This window comes from Fusarium tjaetaba, assembly GCF_013396195.1.
Source record: "Fusarium tjaetaba strain NRRL 66243 chromosome Unknown NRRL66243_c0000109, whole genome shotgun sequence".
Classification (NCBI taxonomy): Eukaryota; Fungi; Ascomycota; class Sordariomycetes; order Hypocreales; family Nectriaceae; genus Fusarium; species Fusarium tjaetaba.
This window is the reverse complement of record NW_023501305.1, coordinates 77,024-97,733: the sequence shown is the minus strand read 5'-3', so window position 1 is coordinate 97,733 and position 20,710 is coordinate 77,024. Positions and strand designations below refer to the sequence as shown.

At 48.5% G+C, this 20,710-nt stretch overlaps 4 protein-coding genes across 4 annotated transcripts; 3 read left to right on the top strand and 1 right to left on the bottom strand.

Moving 5' to 3' along the window:
* Positions 1–5,053: 5,053 nt before the first annotated feature.
* Positions 5,054–6,740, top strand: FTJAE_5643 (uncharacterized protein; the record flags this gene model as incomplete). The annotated part of the gene is made up of 5 exons (XM_037352172.1): positions 5,054–5,382; positions 5,532–5,823; positions 5,893–6,046; positions 6,110–6,125; positions 6,179–6,740. The coding sequence occupies 5 exons, from the start codon at positions 5,054–5,056 to the stop codon at positions 6,738–6,740; spliced, it is 1,353 nt and encodes a 450-aa protein (XP_037207136.1).
* A 409-nt stretch (positions 6,741–7,149) lies between these two features.
* Positions 7,150–7,770, bottom strand: FTJAE_5642 (ribosomal 20 precursor mitochondrial; the record flags this gene model as incomplete). Its single annotated transcript, XM_037352171.1, has 1 exon — positions 7,150–7,770. The coding sequence occupies one exon, from the start codon at positions 7,768–7,770 to the stop codon at positions 7,150–7,152; it is 621 nt and encodes a 206-aa protein (XP_037207135.1).
* A 2,817-nt stretch (positions 7,771–10,587) lies between these two features.
* Positions 10,588–11,778, top strand: FTJAE_5641 (uncharacterized protein; the record flags this gene model as incomplete). The annotated part of the gene is made up of 1 exon (XM_037352170.1): positions 10,588–11,778. One exon carries the CDS (start codon positions 10,588–10,590, stop codon positions 11,776–11,778), a length of 1,191 nt encoding a protein of 396 aa, XP_037207134.1.
* A 4,670-nt stretch (positions 11,779–16,448) lies between these two features.
* FTJAE_5640 (BUD2-GTPase-activating for Bud1p Rsr1p) lies at positions 16,449–20,162 on the top strand (the record flags this gene model as incomplete). The annotated part of the gene is made up of 1 exon (XM_037352169.1): positions 16,449–20,162. The coding sequence occupies one exon, from the start codon at positions 16,449–16,451 to the stop codon at positions 20,160–20,162; it is 3,714 nt and encodes a 1,237-aa protein (XP_037207133.1).
* Positions 20,163–20,710: the final 548 nt, after the last annotated feature.

Genomic DNA, 20,710 nt, shown 5'->3' with positions numbered 1-20,710 from the left:
AATAATTGTCAAGGCTAGAAAGGATCGTATGCAGGGATGCGAGGCATGGGAATATGCATAAAGTGGAGGTTGCAAGGGGGCGAGGTTATAACGTCGCACCAGACTCCGAGAGACATGGGGGAGACAAGGGTTTATCGTTTGCTTTTCCATATGACGGGAATATCAGAAATACGAGTAAACATTGTGTTACACTAAATCATGATGATAGTTATCGATACTATTACTTTCGGATCTCGGTTCAGTTGCATCGTTGTTTTGACGATCTCAACCTGAACCACTTACACGATACTCAGCCTCTTCCCAACTTCTCTTCTCACACAAAACAATGCCAAGTAACAGATCGGAGAGACCGTCCGCAAATATTTCCTCTTTAGAGACCAAAGCCTTGGATGACAGATCAAGAGATTGGTGATGCTGAGAGAGACCCTGGTCCAAGCGCTTCGTCTCTTACTGTAGATGAATCAAAACCAAGTTTCATGACTCCCCAACCTTGCCTCGCCCTTGTTTCAGAAACGACTCCACGACCCGAAAAGAGCTCTCGAGTTCATGCACTTTGTCTCTGTTTTCACACGAATGGCGCTCTTTCGTCTACACTCAAAACAAGCATAATCTCTTCCTGAAGATGCTGCAATTGCGCCTCACCCTTTTCCCTTTTCCCTCCAAACAAACACAGCCCCCCTGGGGGACATGGTGTAGTCATAGGCATGTTCCGAGTGTTTGTATCAAAAGAGTGTTATTTTAGTAGCATGGCCTGTGTGTTTCCGTCAACAGGGATTATAGCTAACTTTCTTGGACTGTAAATCCTCTGAGGCTCATAACGGCACACGCATACCATACACTTACGCGGATGGATGCACTTCGGTTGGTGATGAGATGACTTTTTCATATAAATTGATTCGAGCCCAGGATTGCATCAATGTATCAGCGCTACTCACCACGCTTGAGAGCTCATTTACCTTGCGAGAGCCAGTCATTAGATGCCGCTATGATACTGCACGGCCGGATCGCCACATTTTTAATTTACGTAGCTGCAGCCTCTCATCCTGTTTGCTATTTCCCTGGGTCGGCTTGTTTCTGTTTCATGAAACGGGATGGGGGTTCATGATCCTTCGTAATCAATATCAACATGATTTCTGCTCTTGACGCGGCTCGATATTGTTCGAATTACGGAAACTTGAGATTGTGATACCCTTTGCCTTGAATGCGGATATCTCGGAAATTGCGTCACTATATGGGCCGTGCATCATTGGAGTTTGTTTTTGTTTGAATCCTACGTCTGCCCATGTTGAGTTTGATCTCTGAGTTGATGCTCTCAACAACCATCTATCAACGCCTGTAATCCCTGCGATAGAACCAGTAGCTGCCCTTTGGAACGTTATCGTCGTCGTCATCTCCAAAATTACCCATCCAAGGCTGCTCTCGAGTTTCCCTTTCAGTAACAGGGAACCAATCCTGGGGGAAGAAAGAAGACTCAGGGCCTCGATCCTAAAAATAAAAAGGACTTGAGTAGCTTAGGATAAATTGAGGATACTTTTGCTGAATTTAGTTTTATATCCTGCTATCCAGGAAGTATGTCAAGGTCTGATGTATTCTTGCTCCCTGGAGCCACCCTGTCCCCGTATCCACATGATATGTTCCGTGTTACCATCTCCGAGTCCTCATCCTCCGAGTCAATATCAGCAGTCCCGCAACGCTCAGTCGTTGAGCTACCCTTGAAGCAGAACGATGACGCAATTCGGAGCGTTGCTTCCTCGTTGCTTAGTCCCTGCATATCCACGCAGATCCGAGGTACACAAGACAATGATCCCTTCAGCAAAGGACATTCTCTCCGACATCCAAAGTTAGTATCAGTCAGCCTGGTGAGTTCAAATGGTTGAAAGGCAACAATGGGATGGTTGGTATAGGAACTGCCATGAGTTAGGTATAGTAACCGTCATTCGTCTGCACGAGAAACTTGACCTTCCAGGCTTGAAAAGACCGGCATTGATTCTTGAAATGAAGGCATAGAATGCCTGTCCATGCTACATAGAGGTCCATATTCTATCAAGCTACTTGAGCCCTAAGCATATTTTGGTGGGCACCCGTCATAAAGGCACCAACCACAAGGGCACCAGTGTCCGATCGCGTCTGATGAGGGTTCGTAAAAGGGCACTGTTATTGTTTAATCGGCTCAAGAATGCAAAGAAACCTTGTAACCAGATGCCATATATGTTGTACTCAAAATCAGGTTCGCAGAAGACGCGGCACAAGAGTGCTTTCGTCCCTCTTGGCTTGCAGCTGAGGGTAAGGAGTTTGTCTAACTGAGACTCATCCGTAAGATACGGCTTGCTGCATCTGAATTCCTTCCCGCCTCTACCATACGAAAAACGAATACCGATCGTCAATATGCCTGCCATCATGTTTGGCAAATGGTATTAGTAGAGCGGCCATCAAGGCTACTAGCTTCTGATCTTTAATGTCATAAAGATAACAATAGTCAGACAAGTAACCACGGGCGGCGATGGATGATGTAGGAGTTCGCACTACTCCACAGCTTCGTGTCATAATCTTCTGAGCGATGGTAAATGATCCGTTCAGTACTGGTCGAATGGACCAAGGAGAATACAGGGGCTTGCCATTCGAGCCTTGAATAGTTGAGGTCCCAGCCGCCATCGTTTGACAGAACAGCACTGCACAATTGAGCAGCGTCCTCTTCTACTTCGCCAATATAAACCTCTGTAGAAGAACAACCAGTGCTCAAGGGTGTTTCGGAGCCCTGGCTGAAATTGCATAGCCAAGACTTAGATAGTTGTGCCTCATGGATCAACTCTGTCCATGGTGTTGATAGACGTACGCTGACGCATAGATCAATATTGGGATATTGTCTTAGCCTCTGTCGCCAATGCTCACTCGAGGGGCTTTGAAGTCGCATTTTTTTGTGCCGGTTGTCCCAAGCGACTTGAAATATTGCTTCTTGAACAAATGGAGGTACATGATTCGTATCCGTTGTAGCAGCCCAGGCTGATCTTCCTCGAATTAGGGCAATATTGGGAAAGACGTTGTCGATTTTGATACCTTTAGGAATTTCAGGGTATTTGAGAAATTCCGGTTTATGCTTGATAGACAGTCTCCGATAATCTGGTCGTTGTCCGACGCCAGATTTCGAATGTTGAGACATGTTCGGGGTCCTCGTACATCCATGGCCCGAAGCCTGCTCGCTGGTGGGCACTCCATCTTTCGTTTCCCAAAATATTATCGTGGGAGACGTTTGCGGATATAGGAGGTGTCATTTCACGGCTGTTGGATTGTTTGGCGGCTGGATCATACAAAAGTACATTTCCAACAGTCTGTTGGTTGAGGGTTACAATGACATCTTAGTGAGCACCTATCAAAGGACCTGCAAAATTCCACAATATTCTTGCCTTTAAGGGAATGTATTGAAGCAGGTTTTATAGACGGCAATATTCCATGTTTAGAACCATTTATACAAAAAGAGCGAAAACAATACAACGAGAGATGTGTGCTGCTGATGACAGGTAGAGAAATAGGCATGTTTCCATTACACGGGGTATATGACGCCGTTACCTTCCACTTACACATACAAAGCAAAATAAATAACTCAGATAGAGCAGAGAATAGCTCTCCTTTATTTCCGAATATCTCTTTGTCAAACAACTCCGCCCAACTATTCCTAATAGGTCTCTAAGTCATGATGGTATGGGGTAGGCTGCAAGAGAGATTAGATTGATAAGATGAGATTGTCATGGGCCCCGACACCGGAACGATCTAAACAGCCGTGTCGCAATTTTCTGCTCGCACATTGCGATGCAATCCAAGCTAGACCTGGGTATTTTTTCTAGAATACAGCGTTGTTGTACGTAACGAGATGCGTTGTTGGGAACTGAACGGTGAACCCCCTGCATGATTGGCATGATGCAAACAAGTGAATTCTTCTCGTCTCATGACGGGTAAAAAAAACACGTGGGGTATCCTCGTGACATTGCACAAGCCCGTAAAAGAGAGTGTGGTATTTTTGTACTGTTTTGTTTATTCGGTGTAATAGTATTACATTGCAGCTCGAGCACGACATAGCCGTCACCGCCGGATTATACCATACGCATTGTCTGTACTGTACATGGATGTTAAAAAGTTGACAGCACTAGATCCACTTGAGCTTTCGGGAACAAAGAGGGGCAGACGAGACACGACAAGACTCGCTTCCATGATAGGTTTGAATCGGGCCCTTGAACTCGAGGGTTTATGCTATTCTTGGCAATTCTGACAAGCTTCAGGAATTGGTCCTGGACTTTACCGTAGATATACTAGTGGTCGTTATCTAACTTGATTCGAGTCTGGGTCGAGCTGTGGCTGGTATCAAGTGACTGACGCATCATTGATGAATCTCATTGATGCAATCCATCTCACTGCCACTATTCACTCACTCATTCGTTTGCTCACTCACTCACATTCCATCCCATTTCCTCAATCTCACTCACAATCTTTCTACGCAGATCCACTGAGAACGACTCTGTTCTGCAGCTTCAATGGCTGCTTCCAAGCTCATATCATAACTCACTCTTCCTTTCTACCTCCGTGATTCTTTCGTCCCGCTCCGTCTCCCCGCTTCATCAACTCCCGGCCTCCGTTGGTGACATTGATAACATAACAAAACCCACTTCTTTCTCACTCATCATACATAGCCCCAGTTCCATTTCCAGTTCCAGCTCCAATTCAAGTTCCAGTTCATTCCCCTGCAGACATCATTAGTCCCATTCTGTAACTTAACATCACCTTCTCTTTTCATACCTACTCTCCATCTTTCTCTCTATCTTCTTGCATACCTTTCTCTGCCGTGTCTAGCCCCGATCAGACAAAGTTCCGCATCCCGGGCCCTCTTCCGGCCTTCGACATCCGGTTCTATCATTCTCGGACGCCCCCCTACCCATCCCATCCTATCCCCTCTGCTTATCAGATCCTGGGGATCGTGGACTCACACTGTACCTACTGTTTTTTCCATGTGCCAAGACGCAAGTCGCTAGTAAAAGAAACAAAAGAAACACCCCCAAAACAAGCCATGGCGCGTTTTGTGGATTTGGAGGAGGACGAGGATGTTGGAGCGGGCCCTGGCGGCTTTACCGTCAACGATCCTCGTGCCGCTTCTGCACCTCATCATGAGGTCGTGCCGCCCATTCCGCCTCCTGGTCCTCTTCATCATGACGACCCCCAGCTGAGTGAGCTTTCTCAAAAAGATCAGCATCTTCTTCTTCTCAGGAAACTTCAGTTTTTGTCTGCCAACAGCCGGAATGGACCTTGGCCTCATTCATTGTATAACCCAGAGCCGTTAGGCACCATGGATTCTTCTACCTTCCAGGCGCCTATTACCAACGCCTTTCAGTGTTATCCGTGAGTGCGATCCCTTGTTCAATCAATTTTCTGTCCAATTTCTTTGATTGATTCGTGGTTGAAGCTGTTGACCTCTATCATGATATCTGCTGCTTCGTTTAACACCAAATTCGACATGTCATGACAACTCCCACTAACCCTCCAAATAGTGTTGTCGAAGCCATCGCAGCTTCTATCGACCTTAATACCCTCGATGCTCTTTCGCGTACCTGTCGACTCATCCATCATGGCCTCATTCAGTACCGTACTACTCTGATCAACTCTACCCTCCACTGCCAAAACGAAGAAGTCCCCGTTGATGGCTCCGAAACCTTTCGCTACCGCGCTCGCGCTGGTAATTGGTTCTACATGGAAGACGGGCGCAGTTACAATGGCAAATCAGGCGATTGCGCTCGCGATATGGTTGGCGAGTGCCGTCGTTGCGGTGATGTGATATGCCGGGTATGTACAGCGATCTGCGAGCTGCCGAGTTTTGGCCCAATCGCGTGTTACTGACCATGAACTCTGCAGAACTGCGCCATCAAGCCACCGGCTTCCGTCGCCCTCAAGGAGAGGCATAGGAGACTCTGCAAACCTTGTGTTCACGCACCTATAGCCACTCTTATCAAGGCGCCAGTAGATTCAGATGTACCACTGTCATCTGAGTTGGTGTCGCGAGACGTTTGTAAGTGCGCCGACGAGGGCGTTTGGCTTTGCCAACCGTGTGGGCGAAGCATTCGTGCCGCAGATCATGACTATCAGCGGTATGCATTAACATTTCAAGTAACCTTACTCTTTTACTGACCGATGGGATTAGTATATGGCGCTGGCGAAACCAGTACGGTGAGGTCCTCGGCGGTCTTGGAACAGGCATTGGCGAGGGCGTTCGTGGCGTCGTATGTGGCCGCGAAGCAGATTGCTGTGCCGCCAAAGAAGTTGAGCATCAGGTAGATTGTGACGCCGAGGACGCCCGGGACGGCAATGTGGCTCCGACTCCGGCCCCGCAACAAGCTCCGGTTGACGCTCTGATCGACCAGCTCCGTCTTACATATGAGCGCACACCGTCACCGTCCCTCGGTCCTGGCTACCTTCGCCACGAGATCGAGGGCATTGGCGGTGTTGTGAAGCGCAAACGTGTTCGTATGGTGCGTGTTGGACATTGTGTCCCTGAGTGGGATGATGAGCGCACCAGCGGTAGTCGTATCCTCGGCCGAGAGGTTAGAGGAGAACGCCGTTCGTGGTGCGGTTGGTGTAACCGTGTGATTCCTGGTGAAAAGGATCTCTTGAATGAGCCACCGTCTTCCTCATCTTCAAGTGCTGGAGGAAGCCGTCGCACATCGACGTCGACCACTAGATCGACTGAGATGAAGTTGGATTAAAACAAAAGTTGCTTCGTATAGTTTTGGTTGGTTCTACAAATGCTCGTATAAAGGTGTGTATCGACGTCTTGGATTGGCTTTAATTGTTTGCTATTTGGGAACAAGGGGTACATATGGAACACAATTGGAGAATTGTTGGGCATTGAATGTCATAAAACTCGCCGGCATACGCCATTCATGATAAACGAGATAGGGAGACAAGGGGAAAATACAAGAGGCTATTGTATTCGAGGAGTTTTTGGTATTTGGCAATTATACAGATTTTTACCCTCCTGTTGGGCCGGGATCAACACTATTCGCATTTCACTTCATTCTCCGTGACCATAATCTTACATCAACTCAGACGGTTTTCCATGTTTATACAAGTCTGGTAGACTGTGCCACACCGACACATCGAAGAATAAACTCCTTACAACTCGCCACGGTACAGCATGTCTGTTCTCCTCTTGCGGTCCTCTCTCGCGGCGGTTCGAATAGCACCCCATCGTGATTCCCTCCTCTCCTGCTTGCGCTTAAGACCCTCAAGATATGATTTGGGTGCAGGAGCAGCCATCTTGACGAAAACAGGCGAGCAGCCAAACTTTTCAGCCAGCTTATTCACACTCCATGTGATGGGGTCGTCTGCCCTTAGTCGCTTCATCTCCCGGATATCCTCAGCCTTGAGATTGTATACAGGATTGCGGCGAGGATAGTCCATCTTTGGGGCAAGTTTTCCGGGTGCGATGGGTTCTAGAGGGGAGCCGGGAGTGTGTCGCATTCGTGTGAGAGCGGCACGGCGAGGGTCGCTATGTGGGAGGAAAATGAAAGGTGTGTGAAGAGGAGAGGCCTCGGAAGAAGGAGGGTTGTAGATGATAGAGTCGGACGCGGGGAATGTTCCCTTTCGGTCGGGGAGAAAGGATTCATGAGGAGCAATCTTTAATGATCGTTTTGTTCGGCTTGTTGTCTTGTGGCCACGGCAAGGAACGGTAGGAAGGGCAGCACGAGGGCTGAATAGCCTGGCCGCTGGTCGGACGAGGCTTCGAAACTCCATTGTGACTTGATGGACTGTCGTCGAGGGTCCCGTGGCGAGAAAATAGTTGCACAAGTGACTGGATAAGTGATTTGACTTTGTATGGACCTCAAAGACCGGGCTGAGAGCGATTGGCCACGGTAATTGGCGTATCGTGTGGTTACCGCTGGACCCTGCAAACCACCTGAAGTCGGAGATCTGAAGTTTCTGCCATGCACAGCTACGCTTACCTAAGGCACCTTACCTAATGACTCGAGTCACGTGTATGGCTCAGCTCCAAAGTCACATGGCATGGACTGACCCATGATCATCTTGTCGGGCTCTCTTCTTAGCTCCAAACTTGCAAGCTGATGACGTCGACTCTTCACCAGGAGGAATGCCCCTCGACATTGACCCCTCGTGGCTATTAACTCCCGCTTACATGCAGCCAGTGCAATGAGATGAAACTTCATGCTGACGAGTCCCATGTTTCATTTCTCCAAGGCCGTGGAGATCTGCAGAAAATTCCAGAGAAACTGGAGAAATTGTGGAAGATCAATCAGTCACCCTTATCAGTGGCAAATTATAGCAGGGGAAAAGGGGTCAACGGGGTCGGCACATGGGGCCTGTCAAAGCTTGGAGTAGCCAAAACGGGGCTGGATTGGAAGCCCAATGATGCATCTCAGATTGGGTTTTTGGTGTTGTTGATGTTTAGGACCAAAAAAGCAATCAACGGTGGGTAAAGCAGGGCAGACTTTTCCCCTCTCCCTCCTCGTTGGTCATTACTCTGATGCAGATACGCGCGGATCTTTATCCCTTATTAGCCTGTTCCGCCAGGGCAAGATGAAGAAAGTGCCCTGAAGGAGTCGTCACGAGGTCCATGTTGGTAGCGGGGCTGTAGCCGGGTTGGTGATTGACAGTAATGGGATGTGATAAGAGGTGACCAACTTGGTGACCATGGACACCCAACCGACTCGTTCCAAGGCAGAGCGAGAATATGCAGGCTGAAGGGGAAATGGAGTGATAAAGACTGATATAGCATCACATGTTATCAAGGCTGTGACTGTATGTACGAGGGAGAGAGCGAAAGCAATATCATGTCATTTCAAGGTGAGAAGGGATGTTTTGAACCCATCGGATCAGTCCCTCAGCATCTGAGATAGGCAGCCCAGGGCTGACCTTGGTACTATTGGGAGAAAGTCCCTTTGATACAGGCCTGACTTGCATTGACGAGAGTCCCATGTCGAGTGCATGCATTGGCGCTGCACGATACCAGACAGGCGTAACATCAAACGTAGGATCACAACATGGAGACCCAACAGAAAGAGAAGAGCATCTGGGAGGACGAGATGCTAAAACGTGGTCACAGTCTGTGGCCTTGTATCGCCTTTACGGCATGGCATCTCGATGTCTACCGTTTTAAAGCAGGTTTTGCTAATAATGCCTCTCTTGCTCATCGTCCATCGTCCATCGTCCGTTGGCCAAGTTGGCAGGCAAAGGTCCCGTGGTTCAAAACCCTTTCCCATGGCCAGCATCCATCGTTTACATTGGATCCATGGAATTAAATCTCTCGTCCCTGCAGACGGTGGAGGCTTTCATCTGTGCGACTCACATAAATTGCCCCATAAATGCCCTGGATAGTGCAATCATCCCGCCTTCAGTTGGTCCCGTGCCTTGATCAAAGTGCGCTGATCTTTGGGAAAAGTTGAAGCTTGACTAGACCTCCAAAACGAATTGTAAAGCCACCTACGCCGCCCGTCAGCCCCCCCAGTCATTATCAATTCCATTCACATACCTTTTTCTTTAGCCTTTTGAAGCTCGTCTCATCCATTAATGCATCATCCCCCTCTTCTCGAGTTCTGACTTTTGTCTCCCTTTCATTGTTCATTTCGGCAAACAATAAATAGAAGATCCATCTCGAAAGATCCTTGCAATTTACCAACAACGGGCAACGAGGCGAGCGACATCCGACAAAAGCAATAAACTTATTTTAGTTTATCGTCTTCGTACCTGCACCCACCTGCACCTACAGTACAGTACCTTACGCTTGCTTGCGCCTCCAGACCTTTTTCTCTCTCTCTCCCTCCCTTGGCACCTACGAATACGCTACAGCCGTAGCCATAGCGCGCCCAAAGTCTCAGCCCGCTCTGCCCTGCCGAGCATTGTACCTAACTCACCCACAATCTATCTATCTCCGACTCTCTCTGTCTCTGTCTCTTCAACTCATCGACCAAATCTTGGAATCATTGTCTCGGCCAATCTCTAGAGCATCAGCCACAAAAACTCAAGTGCATCACGCAGACCCTCAGACCGAGACGGCGCCAAGCGGACAACGGCATTGCCGCGATTAGCAGGTCTCTAAGAGCTAGCGCTGGCCGTTGCGGGTCTTTGTTTACGGAGTCCCCAGTATTGTACCGGGAGCTACGGACTGTTTTACAGGGCAGATATACCTAGGTAAGTTCCATGAGGTGCTATCTAATCCAATATTCAATGTTTCTCCCATCCCGTCCAAAGGGCAGCACCGACGCCAAACTCAAAAGTCAAAAAGTCTCAGTTACACAAGGTCACATCACATCTGATTTTGTTTTTTTCTGCTTTTCCCGATTTGCTCTTCCGATACTTCACGCCCGCTACTTAAATATCTCTTTTGCCCGCCTGCCTGCCTGACTGTCATCTGTCGTTGCTCTCCCACTTGCCGATCTAGACTTGCATTCCACGACTCTCGTTACTGACTCGACCTTATTGGGCAGTCTCATACAATCTTTTGCTGTTGCAAACGTTCTCCCGTACATAGTTTATCACCGAAACCGTTGACGACGCTTAACCTCCAACGGTTAACATCTGGGCTCATCTGTCAACATGAGTCTTGCTGAAGCAGCCCCCATCACCCGCGATGACCGTTTCGCCAACACTGAGTCTGTTGATGATCAACGATTAGGTGACTCAACCCCGCGAGCCAGCGATTTCAACAACGAGGCCGATCACAGAGAAGATACAAAGAAGGACGGGAAGAGCAAGATGCGTAGCTTGTTCGGCCTCGGCAAGAAGAAGTCCTCTGTGCTTACCAAGTCTGACTCCAAACCCGACACAACCAACTCCAAGTCTGAATCCCAACCGGAGTCTCGTTCTGAGTCACAAACTCCTTCCAACGCGAACTCCAACCCTGCCACCCCATCTCTATCTCGAGATGCTTCCAAGTTGTCCTCGAAACAGCCGTCATGGCCTCCTGCTAGCGAGCAGAGCTTTGCTCTTCCCTCGTCTCCAGGTCGCGGCTTCACCGGTTCTCCACGACTTTCTTCGCCAGCCACATCACAGATCTTTGAGCGTGATGTTCAGGATAGCACTGTGCTCAAGCCCAACTCTCCAGCCATTCCTACACATATTCAGACCGAAAATTACATTCCTCCCGTCCTTGACGATGCGTCCGAGGCCATCACGAACGAAAAGCTTGACCCCGATACAGTCGAGATTGTTACCCACAGCTCGCATCAACCCGCCGCCGTGACAGTTACAGGAGCCAGCAATGTTCTTCCCTCGTACGACCTTGGAGCCAGCGAGTGGGCAGCCGAGCTCGCTTCCTTTGCTGACCGAGAGGCTGTCTCGGCCGACAACGCTTCCAACTACGGTTCCCTGGACTCTTCCGATGTCCGCCGGCTCTCATTCATTTCGTTTGCCGACGTTGTACAGGCTGAACACAACCCTCTTTCGGGTGTTGCGGGCTCCCGCGACAGCATCCACCTCGCAGGACTTACGTCTCTCCCAGCGGCGGTCAACCGTTCGCCTTCGCCCATTCGATCACCCGTGTCGAGCCAAGGACCCGAGACAAGCCCTCCCACAAGCAACCCTGGCAGTATGAAGGGTATCGAGTTGAGTCCGACTCGAAGACCCCTTGGTAGCCCAACAAGCACAAACAACCTCAAGCTCAACCCTTCAGGGGGTGATCTGAACATCGAGACAATGAGCCAGGCCCTACGACGAACCGGTAGCAGTGATCTGAGCCATGTTCGCAGCGGTCCTGCAAGCCCAATTGAGGCAACTCACCTTCGTTAATTGCATTTTCAGCACGACAGGAGTACGCTATTCGAGAAGGAGAAACGATGATATCCACAAAGCAAATGCAATATTTATACAATTTGGTGACTTTAGTTATCTTTTATTCTATTCGACTTCGATACCGTACGGGGATCGACATTTTTTGGGAGGGATTGAGAATGAGGATACTGGGATCTGGCAATGGGAGTTGGAAGAGAGAGTTTTTACCAGGCGTCGAGACTTTGCGCGATACAAGCACCATGCATATATCATGCTTTCTTGGTCTTTTTTCATCTTCTTTTCTGACGCGAGAAAATACAAAGAAACTACCCAAATTGGTAGTTACGTATTCAACATATCTTGTTTGCTTTTACTTTCGCCTGGGTGATTTCTTGCGGGTAAGGGACACGGTGAATCATGATTTTGTGTCATATCCATGAAAAGTTTGAGCATCAGACGTTGAGACAAGGGAGATGGCATGTTAGCATTTTATGTGTAACCAATACCGCGTTTGTTGTCGATCAATGGAAGTCTTTCTGCACAAGATAAGCACGAATATGACCTTTCTTGGCATGAGGAAGTTCTGAAACGGTGACTGCAGCTGTTGTGGACCATGATGAAGGAGTCTGTGGCTCTCTTGGTGAAATCATAGGTAGTCTTCAGCATGGTCTGGTCAGTGGGGCTTTCGTCTCATGAGCAATGGTATACAAGTTTCTAGAATATGAGATGTAACCTTGTTGCTGGCCTCAAGAAGCAACATGTGGATTCTATGCCCTGATTGACAGTCGTATATCTTGGAGGATTAACAAGGTTTCCTTTTTTGATACGTATAAATCACTTGGACCGATTGCGTGGCACGACACGATACAAGGATGTAATATCATGACGAAGCCATAAGAGGCTATGCATGGAAACACAATTAGGCTCATCGAATAGACGCTCGTTAATAGAAGCGGTGTGATTCGGAAACTTGTGTTGCCTGAATTGTTGCACTTTGTGAGCTGATGTTTCGAAAGACTCTTGGGTTAGGTCAAGAGATGGACTGTGCTTGATTACCCGGGGTCGAAGGAGGTCACAAATGGGGAAATGTCAGGTAAGTTTTAAAGTTGAAAACCGTGATATTCTCGAATGATTGGTCCCCGGCATTCGAAAATGGTTCTCTCACGCTGGAACACGTCGACGATGGTCTTGACCCCTGACTGATGCTGAAAAAAGAAACAATTGCTTTGGAGGCAAGATGCGACTTTGGTGTAAGCAAGGATTGCATCAATGGATCAGATACATGGTAACATTGGTGACTCATGGAGAAGCAATACGGATAGCACAGACTCAAAAGACAGGGCTTCCCCGATGACACGTAAGATTCATCTCAGAACTCAGGCATTAACAAAAGCAAAGAATATGGAGATGAGAGTTTTTCTAGATGCCACACGTGGATCGTCCCACGCCAGCGGGACGGGACAGCCAACCCAGTGTTGTTGGAACCAACAGCCTCATATTCTATGCACATCTTTCTTGCATATGTATGTGTGCTCGATATCAGCTGCGGGCGTTGGATCATAAGCTCAGGGGTTTGAACGGCAATTCAGCGTCGACTTATTCCCGTAACCATAGACATTATCCGGATAAGATTTTCAGGAGAAAAGAGGAGTAAGCACACAGGTAGCTAGCCAGTATCGTGAATATCGGAGATAGACCACGGAGAACGCTTTGACGGCCCTATTTGCTTTTGAGGAGACCTTTGGGCCCTTGGGGGTTCCTTATTAGCCTTGCCAAGAACTGTTGGTCACAAGAGAAGATATCTATGTGGGCAGGGCAGGCCTCAAATCTTAGTTTCTCTACGATAATGCCAGGAACACGGATTCCCATCATCTCATTGGATTTGACCCGTTGGGCTGATGGTTTTGTCAGCTTGATCTTGCTTCTTGGCTGTCATTAACCCCGGCATGCTTTTGATTGCAGATCTCGTACCATGAACCACTCAGAGATAGTCTTTGATGGGAAATGTGATCAAGTCTGGTGCTAGGAAGCTCGTTCCGAGAGAGCTCTTGAACTAGCGGCGCTCAAGTTTGAGTTTTACTGATGCTAGAAGCTAGATGCGTGGGATATCAGCCCGTCGTTGCGGGCGAAGACTGATACTTGCCGTGTGACATTCTGACTATTCCCATGTTATGACCGTCTTATGGCTTGCGCCTTGTCATGCTAGGAACTCAGATTCCCTGTCCCGCGTGCCACTGAGGCACTCATTTCTACATCTTGACACCGAGAATCATCATCAACTCGAGTCATTGACAGTCAGCTCAGCTCTCTCCACGAAAACCTAACGAACGTTGAGATTGGATCGACCATCATTAATCATCTGAAGGCCTGTCCCTAGCTAGCGGGTCTGCAGCCAGGATAAGGGTCGGGTTACCTACTTGCACAATCGCAACAAGAACCTTTACTGGAAAAGCTCATCCGAAAAATGTCCTCTTTTGGGGAGGGAGGAAAGCATCCGAAGATCCTGGCTCGGCGGGACAGGGTGAAAGCCCGGGATTTGATGGAAACACTGGAAACGCTGGACGACTTGGGATGAAACTTGGGAGCAGGGGATTTGATGTGACGCTGTGAGATGTGATGCTGTTAGTGTTGCTGTCGGTGTTGGTTTATCAATCAGGTGGACAACTCATAACCAGTCTGACGGGTCCATGGTTCCATTCTCATGTCGGACAGAGTCTCAGTGCATGATACAGAGAAGCCTTGAGGACAGCAAGGTTTCGTTTCTGAAATGAGAACTGGATCACTAGAAGGCGGCCTCAATACTAGTAATATCTCAGTTGACTATTGCCTTCATACGTAGTCTACATACATCATATGTGCTGATATTGTAATCATACAATCACGGTAAAGGAATTAGGCCACTTCCTAATTTAGCATTGTAACTCTCTATCAAAGAAGATCCGCTCTCTTCCATTAATCAACTCCACACTTTGTCCTTGTCCTCCACTGTTGCGTGCTGCGTTGCGTGCCCGGGACAAGGCCAGGTCTTAGAGTGGGATCCGACTTGCAGGGCACATCTGTCAGGGAGACCCTGCTGCTTCTGCTTTTCCCCCACTGCGTCGGGTCTGAGTCTGAGATTCTGGAAGGAAAGGGAATGAGATGAAGTTGAAGAGGACTGGGTGTACATAGCGTAGTTGAGACAAGTCACAGAGAGACTCGTCAGCAGCTGAGATACTTGATAGTGACTTGACGGAATTAGGTACGATAGCTTAGGTACTTGTTAGGTATCGTCACGGCCCGTCTTGTCTCGGCATCTCTCTTCAAGTAAACGATTGGACATGATTCCTCGCCCGAAAACTAAAGCCGAAAAGGCTGCATGGCGTTCCATTCTGCGCTGTGATCGGCAGCGAAAACCGTCCCTAGTTATCACCCGCTTCTCGAAGCCGGATCCAAGACAGAAGAAGCAGGTCAGTCGACCTGATTACAAAATGTACCTGGCCATATGCAAACCGGAGAGAAAGGGAAGAAAAAAAAAGAGCACAACCCTGAGGTTATCTCACGATATTATGGTTTAAACTTCCGGCAGTTGCAGAATACGTATTCCTGTCTAATGTCGCCCAAGCAAGGCAGACCCGGGTTGTTTTCATCCTGTCAAAAGCCCTTCCCTTTCAAGACCCCTACAAGTCAAAGTCAAGTCAAGCCAAGTTCTGGGACAGACAGCGTTCAAGGGTGGTTGGAGATACAAGGGCCAGCCAGTTGCGCTTAAGCCTGAGCTTAAGGACAGGCACAGTCATTGGTTCCTCTGTGGAGGTGCTTGGATTTATTACAGAAGACAGGACAGAGGAGAGGCGTTCACTAACTTAAAGTGAGTGTGTCGCTGAAGTGCGTTGCGTGTGTGGCGACGTTTAACTCGAATTTAGCCTTGTTAATCTCTCCCCAATTCCCCCCATTGTCTGAGACGACTCGACCTTGACCTTGTCATATCTTGTCTTGCTTCTATAAGCAGCATAGGTAATCGAACTCACCGCAATTCGATTCTTGTTCTAAAACAACCGACGAGAGAGAGTAGAACGAACCCGTTCATTCATTGTCTGAGCGCACCCGCACTTATCCTCATCTATTTACACACATCTTACCTATTATTCTACTTGTTCCTTCATTGGATCATTCCTACTCTTGGCTTCTTCTTCATTTTTTATCGGGTCGATTAGTGCATATCCAATTCATTTGTAGTGGATTGGTACTGGGACAGCTGCTGTGTAAGGTAGACTAGAGGTGTGCTAGGTGTGTTCCCCTCCCAGCTTCCATTGCCATTCTCGCCCAGACTCTAGACTAACAAGCCCTCTCCCCGCAACCAGTCATTGACTGATTTGCGAGAGATCCCTCATCTCAACAATCAGATACTGCATCTGACGATAACCAAGATAGTCGCACTATCTTGCTACAATCGACGGCCATATTCAAGCCATTAATTACCGAGGTCAACGCACTCGAACTCATCACATCAATTAAAATCCCCTCCCTTGTCTAGCAACAAAGAAAGCCCTCGACACCTCCACCCGTCAGTCAATCAATCAACCACCAAAAGCACCGACCTACCTATCCACACAAAAAAACACAACTGCTATTGCTTTCTCTCTCCTCAATGCGGAACGGGCGCTTGTATGTGGACGTGGACACACAATGGCTTAGGATTGCGACCGCCAAACATGGACGAACAAGACCACTCACGATCTGGCACCTCCAGTGATGCCACATCCTGGAACCAGGCCTCCACCTCCGACCTCAACCTACCCCGGGACCCAAAGATGGAGCGCTCCAGCGCATCCAACCTGCGGTCAGCCTTTCGCCATACGCTGATAAATGCCACCTCCACCGTTCGCGCTGTCACACCCGATCCCGTCGAGCCTCCAACTGTCAGTGTCACTGCTGAGTCTCAACAGTCCCAGAGAGGTGCTTCTTCACAGCAGAGTTCGCCCCGGACTATACCTCCGGGCCCTACAAGAAGACAAGGCATGGTTTTCAACGAAGTTTTCAGCGAGTCGTACGAGAGCAGCGAATCTAGCCCTCCCAGACAGCATTTACGGCATACGAGCGGTAGCCTGCGGCCAAGGACACGCACTATGGATACCTCTATGCTGGCACAAAGAAGTGTACCACCGCCGACATCAGAACGACACCGGGTTGGCAGTGTGAGCTCATCGGGGTCATTACACCCTTCAGACGAGCTAAGGCCACAGCTCAGTTCATTAGACTCGCTACATCACGCTGTGATAACGGGGCGAGAATCATTAGTACCAACAAAAGACAAAAAGTCAAGAAGACTTATGAAGCGACAGTCTTCCAGGCCTACCTCACCTCTCATTTCTCCCCCACCTACCGTCGACTCACTCCCATTACCCATAGCCACCGATGACGCAAACAAGGTCCTGCTTCTTATGAGAAGTCTATGCGGTCGAATGCGCGGCGAGATCGAATATCAAGGCGAAACAGGCGGTCCTTGGCATAGTGGCGTAGCTTATATTGAAGAGGAGAAGGGCTGTCTCATGTTTGACTCAGGGCAGAATGGACCCTTTCATATCCCTCTTGTTTCTGATCTGCGCGGCTGCAGGGTCCTCCCTGTCGATTATCCCGAACTAACCAAGGAATGCTTGGAGCTGGTTTGCCTGTCACCTCCAGTGGAAATTCTAATATGTCCTTTGGTGACAGAAGAGTTCGACTTGTGGCTTGCAGCTTTACTATGCTGGCAGCAATTACGTCCAACGGGTATTAAGCTTGCCAATGGGAAACCAGCCAACCAGGTGACGCCCATGAGGCCGGAATTGAAGAGACATGGTTGGTCACAAGAAAAGAACAAGCCTACGAATATCATCAAGGTTGGCAAGGTGATGCTTTGGGACAAGGGTTTGGCCGTTTCACCAAGGGCGATTGTCAAGCGACCCTCAACGAGAGACCTTCGATCACCCACGACATCCTGGAGGAGAGTTTCCTGCATTCTACAGGACAGCGGCGAGTTCAAGCTCATGACAGAGAATGATGTTACCGTTCTTTCCATCATCGACCTTTCACAGCTTTCCCGGTGTGCTGTTCAACAACTTGACCGCACAGTACTCGACGAAGAATATTGCATCGCCATATTTCCAATTTACTCTTCTACATCTACTCACCTCTCAATTTTCCGACCTGTTTACCTAGCCCTCGACAGCAGGGTTCATTTCGAAGTTTGGCTTTGTCTACTACGAGCATTTGCCGTACCCGACATATATCGGCTTGACGACCCTAACACATCGCAAATTGTGGAACTTGAGGATATTGAATCAGAGTATGAGGGCGAAGTTTTCAGGCTTGAAAAGACAATCAGCGTCAGGGTTACAGAAGCAAAGATCAAGGCTAGACCCAGCGGTGGCGGAGGGACTGAGCCGACAATTCCAGAACGACCCGGACGAACGGAACCCGATCCCTTGATTGGAAACTACCTTGCAGAAGTTATCTTAGATGGCGAAGTGAGGGCACGAACAACAACAAAGACAGCCACCAAGAATCCCTTTTGGAGAGAGGAGTGCGAGTTCACCGATCTACCACCAACCACGCCATTATTATCCATCGTCTTAAAGAAAGTGGAAGGAAACCTGGACAGCTCGAGTAATCTTCTCCAAGCATCCGTTGGACTGCCTCGAACACGCAATCTGCAGGAGTTTGTGGTAGGTGCCGTTGATATTTCGCTCGACCAACTAGACCGCGGAAAGGATAGCGAGCAATGGCTTCAGATATTTGACGAGAAGCACCAATCGGTTGGACAGATGCTAGTCAAAGTGAATCACGATGAGCATGTCGTGCTTTTGTCGAAGGAATACCAACCTCTCACGGACTTGTTACACCGATTCCCAGCCGGATTGACGAATCAGGTATCGGCGGTTCTCCCGGGACAGCTACGTCGATTGGCTGAGTTATTCCTCAATATCTTCCAAGTGTCAGGTTCCGCCAGCGAATGGCTCATGGCATTGGTTGAGGATGAGATCGATGGCATTGGCAACCAGACCACCATGAAGAAATATCGATTCAGTAGCCGGCTGAAGTCCAACGATTCTATCGATGCTGCAACTGATCGTGAGCTCATCGTACGAGATATGAGCAAGTCACTTGCCGGAGAAGCGAACCTGCTGTTTCGAGGCAACTCTCTCCTCACCCAGTCGCTTGAATTTCATATGCGCCGCTTGGGCAAGGAGTATTTGGAGGAGATCTTACAGGAGAAGCTGTTTGAGATAAATGAGATCAACCCAGACTGCGAAGTCGACCCCAGCAAGATACCCCACGAATCTGATCTCGAGCAACATTGGACTGTGCTCATCCACTACACGACTGAAGTGTGGAAGTGCATTGCTAACTCAGCCAACCGACTACCTCCGGAGCTACGACATATACTCAAGTACATTCGAGCCGTTGCTGAAGATCGCTATGGAGACTTCTTGCGCACTGTCACATACACATCTGTCTCTGGCTTTCTGTTCCTTCGCTTCATCTGTCCAGCTATTCTATCGCCAAAGCTATTCAACCTTCTACGCGACCACCCTCGACCTCATGCCCAACGAACATTCACACTCATCGCAAAGGCACTACAAAAGCTAGCGAACTTGTCCAACTTTGGAAAGCGAGAGGAGTGGATGGAGCCGATGAACCGATTCCTCAATGTGCAGAGACAATCTGTTCGTGATTATATCGACCAAGTGTGCAGTATCCCAGCCGACCGCAATGCCAATTTTGTTCCTGCTGGCTACAGCACACCAGTCACTATTCTCGGCCGTCTAAGTCCTACTTCTAAGGAGGGATTCCCCAGCCTTCCATACTTGATTGACGACACGAGAAACTTGGCTAGTCTTGTCAAGTTATGGGTGGATGCTAAACCGGTTGACGACAAGAAAGAGGAGGTAGATCAAGAACTTCTCGCTTTCAACGACGTGTGCTTCGCTCTACAACAACGCGCCGACGCTTGTCTCGCTAAGGTCGAAACTGAGCGTTCTATTGAAACAGCAACCTGCGCTACCACAGAGGACGTCGCCGAATCCATCGAACAAGCATCCTTGATTGAATCGCTCTCCATTTCCTACGGCGGCTCCTCAACAGCATGGAACGACGTCTACGAACCCACGCCCGGTAGCTCAGGCAGCGAAGTCAACGATGACAACACAATACGCAACCGCAGACGAAGCAAAGAGCGCCGCCGTCACCATCATCACCCCAAAGAAGGCTGGGAGCAACGAAAGCAACGGCATGCAAGCACAGGCGGAAGTGCGAGTGCCAGTGCAAGCAACACTATCAAGTCTAAGAATGGACGTGTAGGGCGTACGATCCTCAGCGGCATCACTCGCATAGTGGGCCGTGGTGAGAGTCCTGAGGGAAAAGATTCCTCGAAGCATTTCAAGTAAAAAAAGAAAAAAGCCATTTATATCCATCTATACATATACATATACACATATTATATACCTTTTCATGACTAGATGGGAGAGCTAGTTATTCATGACTGAATGACCAAATACAACTTTTTTTTAAATACCATTTTCATATTTTCTTATACTCCTCTCATTTGTACTTGTCCTTTCTTTTGTCACTACTACTACTACTACTACTACTACTACTACTACTACTACTACTACTACTACTACTACTACGGATCTTGGATATGGCGGGCCATTTCTTCATACTCACATAGCAGACGGTTGGGATCGCTTCGTTGTTGTATTATATGGATCTGGATTTGCTTGGTTACTTGTTTTATTTAGGTTTATCTTGATGTAGAGTTAGAAGGCTTCACTCCAATGTACCTTTCGTGCTTGGCATGATTGATATATACCTTATATAAACTTTGGAGGAGAAAAAGACATATGATATTTGGATTCCCCTCATAATCTCAAATCACAATTACGATGATCCCCTCTTCACTGAAACCATATATGATCGATGCGTGGACGCCTTG